Source organism: Rhipicephalus sanguineus, chromosome 2 (assembly GCF_013339695.2).
Source record: "Rhipicephalus sanguineus isolate Rsan-2018 chromosome 2, BIME_Rsan_1.4, whole genome shotgun sequence".
Taxonomy (NCBI): domain Eukaryota; kingdom Metazoa; phylum Arthropoda; class Arachnida; order Ixodida; family Ixodidae; genus Rhipicephalus; species Rhipicephalus sanguineus.
The window spans coordinates 87377953-87389929 of NC_051177.1; the positions used below are offsets into that span (position 1 = coordinate 87377953).

The following is an 11977-nucleotide window of genomic DNA, read 5'->3' on the forward strand; positions in this document are numbered from 1 at the left end:
GTTCTCAGCATGGCGAAGCAACGCTGCTGAAAGACCTCTCATATTCTTTCACCATGGTTCTAACATACAACAGTGCAGTTTGGAATGGTCGGCATGGTTTCTACGCACGACATTATTATGGCACTGCAATCGAAACGGTATGATGCTCCGAATCTGTTAACTAGGGCTCAGCAGGGAAATCGAAATTGTGCTTTTATAGCTATAGAATCAACCCGGATGACGAAACAAGTCAAGGTATATTATTCAATGGACGGCCAGGATTCTGAATACACACCGTAAACTCCCGAGCAAGCGCCCCCCTCCTTTTTTTTTTTTTTTCAAACGACTTGAAATATGCACCAATGACAAAGCAAGTGCCCCCCACCCTCCCCTTCCACCATTTTCACTGTTTCATTTACTGTTTTGAAAACAGCGAATGCATGCGTACTCAGTAAAGAATTTCATTTGAAGCACGGGTGTGCATTCTTTTTTCTTAGGGGCTCTTCTGCCGCTATCTTGAATTTTGATGTGCAACCGAGCAAGGGCCCCACTCCAAATCTTGCGGGTTTTGAGGGGGGGGGGGATATTTTACGGCACTTCAACATTTTTTCGAAAAAGTTTTACGACCCCTTTAAGAACTTAGCAATTTTGCAAACATCAGTTTGCATAGGCCATCGCACAGGAAAGAAAAGTAACAGATCCCATTTCTTTTCTCACTGTAAAAAGCCGAGAAAAAGAAGCAAGTGCTTCCAATGCTCATGTGCTTGAGTGAGAATACAGATGCAGCCATGTCAATTGTTTTCAATCCATTCCAAGCGATTTATGTTGCCTTTGCAGACTGCTGACATCTAAGTTCGAGAGTCATACTTACGAAGCATTCAGCTGTCGTAATGCATCACAAGCACCAGTAGCATTTACTGATACCACGTAGCCCCATCTGTTTTCTACCTTTCAAGAATGCATTTTACTGAAATATGCATATCCATGCCTATGTATTACGACACCCACAGTACAAGTGCAATTAAGGCCATTAAAAAGGTCTCTGCAACATTTTTTTTCTACTGCTTTCTGTAGCACTGGATTGGTGCACGAAAACTAAAGCTATCCATCATCAAAGTTGAGAACCCGAGCAGAGGACAACAGCAGACATTCCCTTTTGCATTTCACTCTGCATGAGATGTATCTGGTTGCTTCAAATCCCCTTCTGCCTCTTATAAACTGGAAGGCTCGCCTCATGGTGGCCGTTGCAGCACATCTAGTGTCATGTTGCAATTGTTTTGAAAATATGTTATTTAAAAACGGAAATCTGGTGAAGAATAAGAAGTGCTTTTATAGCTTTTAGTGCACAATAGTGCGGCCTAGCTGGGACCATATATTACATGCGACTTGGCGTGTCAACCCTGGCATTACTACCATGTGACCAAACGTCACTTCCAATCACAAAAAATGAGACAGTGCGTCATTGCAGTCCAGGCACTATGTTTCTCCGTTGAAAAACATGCATAATTTGTGTGACAGGACGCCTTCAACATTTAATAGGTCAGAATATTACTGCTTATTTCATGGACATCATGTTGTCATGGTTATCACAGCCAAACACGACACACTGTTCTTCGACTTAGCATTGATTGCTTGATTATACAATAAAACTTCATACAGAAACAGCACACAATACTCACCAGCATAGAATGCTAGCAAGAACAAACTCAGGAAGCAAGAAAGGACACTGATGTCTGTTTTATATGACTACTCATATAAAAATCTATATAATAAATTTTACACATATCAAGCAATGAAACAAAAACTAAGAGCACTCAAAGAAATAGCAAAACAATGTGCAGGATTCACAAAGTTCTCTGTAGTCAAACAGTAAGCTATGCTAGACAGGTCGGTAAGCAATAATGTTATAAAGGAAGCATGATATTTAACAAATGCATTACAATCCCGGGCTAAGAAGCTACATAATGTGTGCATGTATAAAATCCCCCCCTCAAGTGTGGTATATGAAGATGTCTGCAAGAATACTTCATGCCTTCAATACTAGAATTGCTTTTACTGAAATACAGGGACACCAATCCATACAACACGAGTGTGACCCAGATGTTCCTGATGGCACAAGCTACTGCACGAACAATCACCTGAATACAATCACAAATATATCACCTGGATACAGTAGCAAAATACTCTATTGCTGCTCTTCCTGTGAATGAGGTAAAGCATTAAACAGGCAAATAGCAAAGGCAATTTTTTCATAGAGGTCAGTGGCCAGTCTTATGGCAATTGCAGTAGTGCGCAAGCCATAAAAATTTTCGGCAAAAGGTTTAGGAACACTAAAATGAAATTTCTGTATACACAGGTGAAATTTCTGTGAATTTTTTTTAGCATTGACATTTACTTCTGCGTACAAAAGCTAAAAGGAGACAAGCATCCCTGGCATGAGAAATTTTGCCAATCTGTTTGACAAATCAGTTGAAACAAGTTCAAGGTCACCAAGCAACTAGGCTTCCAATAGGAGCCCCAACAGTCACTCATGCACTACAATATGAATAATGCGAAAAACATGCCTGACTTATCAAGAGTTTTGGTTACCACAACCAGTTACACAGCATTAGGCATTACATCACTGCAGCCACATTCTACATTCCAATTAATTCAATAATGACGCAACAGTGCCAAGATGGCTGGGTAATTGTAACAATCTAATTGTATAGCTGTACAATGTTCCCGCGCAGTTCCCACCAGCAAGAAGAACACTCGAGTTAAATCTGAGACAAAAACGTGTGGCAGCCGTGGCTAAATATAGGCTGCATGACACATCGCATTTGGCCACTGACCACGTCTGCCAAGTTGCCTACGCTCACGAGTCCGTTCTACAAACTTTCAGCGGGAAGTTGTCACACTCGCTGGCGAGAAAAAACACTGAAACTAAGAAACAAGGAGTCGTAATTTACCAGTGCTTCTCCATTTTCGTTGTCGGAACAGGGGGACCGGCCCACGAACTTGCCGAGGCATGGCATGGTGAACGACTAACGTTGATTTTGTTTACGCCTTTTCTTCTTCTGCACACGTTATCCGCCTCAACAGTGTGCGGCTGCCGCGAATCGCGCGATCGCGCTGCCGATTTGCATGTACTCGGGAAAGGCGAATGCGAAAAGGCGCTGCGCTCGTGCAGGGGTGTAGGTTAGGCCTACCGGTGGCAAACAAGAAGCAACACCACGGCACTGACAGCAACTTACCGACACAGTCCAGCCACACAACACAACGGGAAAGTTGTCATCGCTAAATAAGCATTAACCAGGCAGCTCCGACGCGGTTACAAAACAACCCCTCACTCCTGCGCCGACACCTCGATTGCAATTTTTGTTTGCTTTTTTTTTTCCTCCTGCGAACGGCAAGTCCGTGAAACACGACACCGGATGAGCGAACGAGGCGCTGATAATTGAATCACTCAATTCTTCGAAGTGCACAGACTGAAGTAGAAATAAAATACGTTCGTTTCACGGCCCGCACCTAATTTCGTTTCGGCTCAACTTTTCCGGACGGCTAGTGAACCAATGACATCGGCACAAGGACGAGCGCTTCGTTGCAACTAAACTAATCAATCAGCGAATAAACGAAGTCAGCTACAGCACCAGGGGCTTGAAGACGTTATCTACGTGTATTTGGGCGCAGATACTAGCCTGACTGCACGGGATACGCATTTCATTAGTCACGATCAACAATAAACAAAACGGGTGCGTGCGTAGGCCTACCACGGCGATGAGGAATGCGAGCGGTGCAGTAAGAAAGTCAGGACAACAGACGGGCGCGTATCAGCGCGAGCAAGCACGCGCTTTGCGATGCACACACGAATGATGCACGTAGTGTTCACGATGTTCACGCGATGAGATCGCGCACGCGCTGGCAGATCGGCGAGCAAGTAAGTCGGGAGGAACGGCACTTACTTCGAGTACGCTGTCGTCGCCTAATGCCCAGCGGGATTGCTTGTTGTAGTTTTGGAAATCCGGGTCACTTTGTGGGCGCTGGAAGAAGTATCCGACCATTGCATCGTCCTGCGATCGAGTAGCCCCATGCCTCACATTAGACACGGGGTTCATTTCTTGGCCGTTGGCGAGCATTGCTGCTGGGGTCCTGTTGCTCAAACCACTTCATTCACGCTGCAAACAAGGACCATTAAAAAGCCGTCGCTATTAAACCCGCACCACAAAACAGAGAGCAAGGTAACAGCCTAACTGGTACACGAAACGGTGCTCCGCAGCAAAAATTACGCACTGCAACTTCTTTCATAAGACAATGCAGTCATGGCGACTACAAAAACATGCAGGGGCTCTGCGGGGAGTGCCCATAGTTTGGCGAAAGAAAGTTGCAGTGCAAACGAACGGAAGCGGCCGTATCGTCAAGGTAGTCGGAACTTTATTTTTCGGGTACGAAAGCTGTATCATCAAATTATTTACCTGGATGGAGTGGATTTGAGGGACCGATTGTAGATGCCTCAAAACATGGCGGACGACATGTTAAAAACTGCAATGTAGCATGGGTAAACAGTGACGTCTTATTACGTCACCAGACCCCCAAATCATAAAAACCTTCTTTTCTGGCCCTTTAAATACCTTCGCAATAAGCAACCGCATCAGCTTTACACATTCAGTGAAGCGCGCGTTTTCGAAACATACTGCTACGAGAGGGCACTACACCTCCACTACGCTCTCGGTAGCTTTCTTTTTCGAGTTCAGCCAGCGCGGTTCCTCCGGAAATAAAAGATAGGGCGGGAACGGCAAGTTACCTAAAAAAAGAAATCAAGAACAGTAGCGACTACTACCACAAGTATTGCCTTGGTTTCAAATGTAGCATTTGGTATGGTGCCGCTTCTAGGTTAGAACCATTAGAACTTTAACCAGCGGCGAGTTCGTGTTGCAGCATGTGCACAAGGTCAAAGGTTCGAATGCCGTAGGTTCGGGAGGGTATGACATATCATAGAAAAGATCTTATTTCCGCGTACGACATATCGTGCAATTAATCCACATCAGCCCATCACTGTATCATAAAGCTTTCAATGCAAAAGTTTCATACGTGAAAGTGAAACTTCAATCACGTTAGCGAAACTGCCGTGATTGATGTGAAACTTTCAATCACGCTAAGTGAAACTGTCAATCACGTTACAGGCATCATGCATCGAAGCACTCGATTATATTCGGTGGGCGTTTCCTGCAAAAAGAACTATATCTTTTTTCTCCCGAAATCGTCGTTTATTTTTTAGTTATTTATTTTTTTACAGTGGCATCGATGGTTTATTGGTTGAAATTCGAGTGCAGCGAATTCTGCTTTAAAAAGCACAGCGCTCGACTTATCTGGTGCAAGGCTGGTTCAATATTACCGGCAATTATCCAGTGCAACGTCAAGTGGAAAAAATTTTTACTATCAATTCTTCACGTACCACTTAGGATAGCTGTGAAAAAAGTGTCACTTCTTTCATTACAAACTTAAAAAAAAACTTAAAACGGTGATTAAGCTTTCTCAGCACCTAAAGTGTTATGGCAGATGGTAGTACATCAGAGCTTTCCAACTAAAAAAAATTTTCTTCCCCACTTCACATGGTTTGTTTTCCTCAAAACAAAATAAACGTGTGCTAATGTTTTAACAAGTACCTATTCCTGCATCACATGCACACAAGAAGGAAGGAAAGAGTAAAATATGAGTGCATAAAACAACTCGCACCTGTTGCAGATAGCCTTTCTAATGCTCTTTTCGCTATCATATGAACTGGAGAGAGGTGAGGAATTAAAGAATGGAATTATGCACTGAAGTTCAGCAGTGCAATGCAAACACTGTAGAGCCATCAAACCTCAGCAGCACGTGGATTTCCAATAAAGTGAACAGGTGCGTGTGCGGCATCAGAGAATCTTCCGTGCAGCAAGTGTGTGGCGTCCCGACATTGCAATAACTGTGCCATGTTGGACCTCATTCGTTCCATTCTTGAGAAACTGGGCAGTGAATCAGGGTTCGTACAGGTGTCAATAGAGAAAATTCAAGGATATTCAAGGAATTTCAAGGGCCTGTCATACATTTTTCAAGGACTAAAATACGACGTCCAAATGAGCCTTTTTTCTTCTTCCTATAACAATGTTTCAAATTCTGACTAAATTTATCGCACTTATAAATATACAGCTGGAACTCGCTTTAACGAAGTCATCACCACACTCAAATTACAGTGTTAAATCAGGAAGTTTGTAAAATTGAGAGAGGGGTCTTTCAGTCCTTTGAAACCTAAACCGTAACATAGAGACACCCAGAACTTACCACGTCATTGTATTTGCCGCTAAATCACACGTGCTCATGTGAAAAGTCTGTTCAGGTGTCCCGAACATTGAGCCTCACATATGTGGTCCAGGCGATGCAGGCCAGGTAGACAGTCACGTGAAGTATGGCATGCAGCCAAAATGCAAAGACAGGGAGAACGAATGCAGTCATTATGCCAGCAGGGCAAGCAAGAAAGTTGCGAGGAGACGATCAGTGTCATCTGTCGCATAAATCATGAAATAACAAAAGCGCACAGTAGTGTTCCTGTGGGAGCATTGGCAGGAACGATAAACCACTGCCACCAGTAGCACCATCTGGTACGTAACAGCACGACTGTTAAGTCCACTGTTCCGTGCATGTGGGTGGCCTTGTCAAAATAAAACCAGGCTTGCGACTATGGGTGACAGACGTTTTGACGCAATAGCGTTAGTGCCTGCGCTTGAGGAAAAAGCTGTCTGTGTACAAAATAGGCAGAAATTAATGCTCCTTTTTCCTATGTTCTTTCAGAAAAATCTCCGTTAAATCAGTTTTGGTTCTAAGTTAGTTTCGTTATTTCGGGTTGACAACGTTGAACCTTATGAGTACCTGCCAGGGAATGCAAATATCTTCCTTAATGTGGGAACTACGAAAAAATTGCGTTTTGTTATATCCAACTTTGAACTGTATTATTATACTGTAGAAAAGTCTAGCCTTGATATATTCTAAACTAGTTCCCAACACACAACAAATGTTCAGGACAGGTGCTAAGACTTCTCTAGTATTAGCAATGCTCGACATCGTTACAATGTACTAACCACATGCAACTCTCACTTGACAGGGGAAAAAACTGCATAAATACAGGAGACAAGGGTGAAGTCGTAAGGAGATAAGTAGAGAGAGAGAGAGAGAAAGCGAGTCCAGATGCACTGACGGGTGAGGAATGAAATGAACGATAGGAGAAGGCATGAACACACAGAATACATGTAAACTCGCATGGTGTATTGTTTCTGAAATGGAAAGTTTGCCGCATCTACACTAATCTACAACGGAAAGCAGGTCATACTGTGGACTTTAGACTGCACTGGTCCCGAAATTCAAGGGTTTTCAAGGACAGAATACAATTCCAGGACCTTCAAGACCATTGAAAGTGCACTTTTCAAATTTGAGGGTTTTCAAGGTTTTCAAGGACCTGTACAGACCCTGGCAGTTGATCGGCACTGCTTTCACCAACACTCCCGAACGGGATGCCGTCAAAGTGCAAACTATGTCCGCGAGTTGTTGTAACGGTGAAATGCACTGCATCAGCTGTGCACAGTGTAAAAAAAGAAAGCGATACAGTTTTGATCTGAATATACAACAGCTTTATTCAGAATTACAATACCTTATTGTGGTGCAATCCAGAACTTGAGCGAGGCATTGCAAGGCACTTAAATGCAGCATGCATGACTATATTGTGCATGCTCTCAGTCAGACCACAAAATACTGAATAACGTGTGAACGGCCTTTGAACACGACAATGCCATTTGAAAAGTGAAAACAATGCTAGAGTGAACAAAATATAAATGTCGACAATAAATTCTCATCGATGAGGAATGTAAGTCGGCGCACGTTGCGGGTAAGGAAAATACAAAGTGAAAAGGCACTAATGGCAATGTTGTATAAAATGTGCAGGCAAAACTTGGCACTATTATTGTATCTTGACTACAGCTAAAGAAACAGCCAACAATGATGTCCAAGAATGCTTTAAAATAAGCCAGAAATTGCTCAACACAGGCAAAAGCCTTACGAAGTGAGATGGTAAGGCACAGTGGGGTCTTTTAGCAGTGCCGGTTTACCGTACGGAAAGTACAGATACACCGCAATTAGTGGTTGGCATGTCGCTATCTTAATGTGCAAGTCCAGTAATAACCGCTACAATAGTCTCACCACATGACTGTATGCATCGAGCACCTCTCGTAGCTAAAACGTCAAGTTGTGCAGCATTTAATATGAAATGGTTATACCATTGCATAAACGATATGGTACTGCCATCAGTGCTAAAACACCCTATTAACACTTTTTTGGATCGGTACGGCATTTCAAACTAGTCGACATAGTGAGAGTGAAAAGTCAACAGCCGTCCAATTCAGGCTGCGTAAGAAGCCTAGTTTCAGATAAAGCAGACATGGAGCAGGCTCTATGCAAAATTTTATGTTTGGAGTACCGGTGGACTGCGCATGCAAAGAGCAGAATGCTCCTGCTACATAACTGTTGAACTGATTTGACTAAGCACCGTAGCACTTACAAAAAGTGCAAAAATTATTTAGACCATCACAACTTCAGAAACGAAATTGAAGCATAAAAAAACTGCGAAGTGCTACAACTCTGAAAAAGGCAAGAGCTGAAATTTTTGAGCAAACTGATACATTAACTTGATGTTTACAAGAATTCTGTTACATTCTGGGAGCATGAGACTCTCGACACGTTACTCTGTGGCATACCTCAACAAAGCGTTATGCCACAGAGCGACATATGTCAATTCGATCCACTTTAGTGTGCTAAAGAAGAAAGTTTGCCAGAAGGTTGTGTGCTAACAGGTGCACATTAAAGTCTTTCTTTTCATAGCGAAGATACAGAGCTGCAAACTCGAGTTGGGCCATACAGCTTAGAAATTTTCATAATACAAAAAATTGGTCTAAATTAAAGTTTCAGCATTTTTAACGCTGAACATTTCATTGTAGGTGCAATTGAAGAAAGAGGAATTGCATTTCTCAAGTATTTGCAACCAAAAAGTACAGTTGGGTTACAGTTTGGACTAAGGTGAAAACACATAACAAATGCCACAAGTTATGCTGTCTGCACTTAGGTGGTAATCCCCGTGAGAAATATGAGAATTAAACATTGCTAATTTTTGTTTTTTCGTAGACGACTGCCAAGATCAACAACACACGAATGCTGCAGCCTAATAGCAAGCCTCATATTGCATTATCAGAGAATGTCCAACATGACGCTTCATATTCTAAGACAAGAAAATGTCTGTGTGAAAGCACACAGAAATCGGAATAAATGCAAGAATGACATGTACGGTCGTGTCGGGCCGATTGGAACTACCGAGGACCCCGAAGCTCTACTTAAGGTATACATAGTTAAGTAATATAAGGCCCCAAAAAGAACCATTTGTTACTATCACAAGACAGACAGATAAGCACACAGAATGCCATACAAGATTTGCCATTGGCTCGCTGGGTTCGGTGGCGAAGAGGACACAGTGATTTCACCATACATGTACACTGGGCCCACTGAGCTGCAAGTATGCTTATGAGACATAGTTTGCCAGATGACAAAACTTATTATTCCAAGTGGTTTCCAAGTCTACTGAGAACGTAAAGGGTTACTGAAAAATTGTGCAGACGAACTGACAGCACCTACCAACCATCAATTAACCTGCATAAAGAAGAAAACAAGTGTCTGAATAGTTATCTCTCACATAGACCACCACACATGCCAGATCGATACGTTTGCCTATTGCTTGGGCATGCGCACATAAGTTTTCATGCCTTCTTTCTTTTCCGCAGTTGTGCGCCTTTTAAATGATTCTCGGAGTTTGTGGCGTCTTAACTTCTTTCTTGTGTCCGTGTTTGCACACCCTGTCTCTTTAACATGAGCCCCTACATATAGCATAGCCAGCAAACCTTAAAGGCACCTCGAATAACGAACATAGGCACGCTTCAATTACTCGAATTTTGTGAATGTCCCCTGATTTTATGCTTCTAGGCAACACCTTCTCTATGTTTTCAATGCCAGTGCAAACGCTTGCTCCCTTGTGGGAGCCGTTGGACGGCCTTGGTTCAGTGAGCTGCCGCGATGTGACGCTACCCAGATGGTACGACTGCTTGCATCTTTTAGTTCTTCCCAGATGGGTCGCGATTCTGCACGAGTTATGATTCTCAGTCCAGGACAAGAACATTTAGGTTTTGTCCTGAACTGAGAATTGCAACCCATGCAGTGCTCTTTTGTGAGGTATATTTGCCATGACCTACACATTTTTGATGTTTTGCTTACAAATATGAATGCACCAAAAGCCGCTCCAACACACTTTATGACTGTAATAACTACCTCTAAGCTCTTATTTCATCGTCCAGCAGTGTAGTTGCAGTACCTCTCCAAAAATGGTTCTATGTTGCGGCTAAGAGCTGCAACGCGATTTGAAGAAGCCTATTGAAGAATGGCATATTGAGAAACACCACTGCTGCCACAAAGCACTCATGTGGCAGATTTTAAAGCCAGCGCCTGCAGCAGCATCACAGTGACGCCTCCCTGTTGGTAGTGCACAGAGCGCCTCACGGCTATGAACCAAGACATGTGATTATAAAAGAGCGCGTCTCTACGACAGCCGGAGTGGCAACCAACATAGTGATCACGAGGGATGCAAAACGCCACCCCACGTGTTTTTATACTTAAAAAAAATTGCTTCTCTTGCATTCCACTGTGAGGCACCACCCGGAAGGTACTCTCCCTCATAACCACAAAGCAGGCACCAATGCTAGCCAATGGGGGAGAGTAAGAAAGCACAATAAGAGAGGGTGGTGAACAGTTACATCTGCTGCATCTAGGTCGCACTGACAAAATAGAGGAGACACTGTCCTGGCTGAGCTTGCTCTTGTCAGAGAATACGGAATGTTTGGAGCTGGCCGAAGAAATTTTTTTAATCAAGCTCTTTTATCCAGTTGCCAAAACTTCAGTAAATGCACATTCAAAGATCATGGATCGAAAGGAGGCAAGGAAGCTGGATTCTCAAATCCTGTGCAGCCAGACAGCATGACAATCAGTGCACAATCTCACACTTGGGGAATGAGGTACTGCACACAAGATTTATTATTATGCTGAGCAGTCTAGCTAAATTGACTAAATTCGTTAAGTCGCACAAGTTAGTGTGATACAAACCTTCAACAAAAATGGCATGAGCTAAACACCACAGCACGTGAACTTACTTCCCTAGTCAAAAGACTAGGCTTGTGCGAATAGTAAATTTTAGGTCCGAAGCGAATTCGAAGCTAATAGTGATTTGGTCGAAGCGAATTTCGAAGCGAATTCGAATAGTTTATATCACATATTGTAAAGAAAAATAAGCATATTTGTCATAACCCAGCTAACCAGTGCAATATTTTAAAAGTTGAAACAAGTCATATGCATATGTCATTCTTTTTGGTTCAAAGGGAAGTGGAAGCAACTTTGAGCAGTAGCAGGATTTGACTTTCGGTTGAATGCAAGTGATAACCTGTAAAATATGTTATGTTTTAAAATTTACTATACTTAGGGCATAGAAGCCGGTATAACAAGCTTTTAAACTTAAATGATGAATTGATGAGAGGGTAATACAATAAAACCTCATTAATTCGAACTGTTATTTCGTAATCGCGCATAATTAGAAGGATTTCTGCGGCCCCGTATTTTGCAATGTAAATTTGAGTGGATAATTTGAAGCAGCGGTCAGTACCAGCCCGGTTAATTCAAAAACTTTGGGTGCCATGTGCCAATTCCCGATTTAGCCGCAAATCCGCAGAAACGATGGCCCTTAGGAGCCACAAGGCAATGCAGTGTAGCGATACTATTAGTGACAAGTGAAGCATCCCAGCCTCGCTGCTGCCAGCGCAAGAAAAAAACAAAACAAAAGGCGCTCAGCTGAAATGTGCGCCTGCCGAAAAGAAGACGTGCTTCACTGCAACACAGCGGTGACACGTGG

The 11977-nt window shown here is 42.9% G+C and overlaps 1 protein-coding gene across 4 annotated transcripts in view; it reads right to left on the reverse strand.

Moving 5' to 3' along the window:
* LOC119383307 (pumilio homolog 2) overlaps nucleotides 1–4584 on the reverse strand; it is a 129921-nt gene extending 125337 nt beyond the window's left edge. The window contains exons 1-2 of one of the 4 annotated variants that reach the window (XM_037651382.2): nucleotides 4434–4584; nucleotides 3924–4136 (exon numbers count right to left, since the gene is read on the reverse strand). In XM_037651382.2, coding sequence (XP_037507310.1) covers nucleotides 3924–4097 — 174 coding nt within the window. In that variant the 5' untranslated portion in view covers nucleotides 4098–4136; nucleotides 4434–4584. Of the gene's footprint in view, nucleotides 1–2930; nucleotides 3022–3923; nucleotides 4137–4433 lie in introns of those variants that run through there. The other 3 variants (XM_037651383.2, XM_037651384.2, XM_049412475.1) reach the window with 3 other exon arrangements.
* Between the last annotated feature and the right edge of the window lie 7393 nt (nucleotides 4585–11977).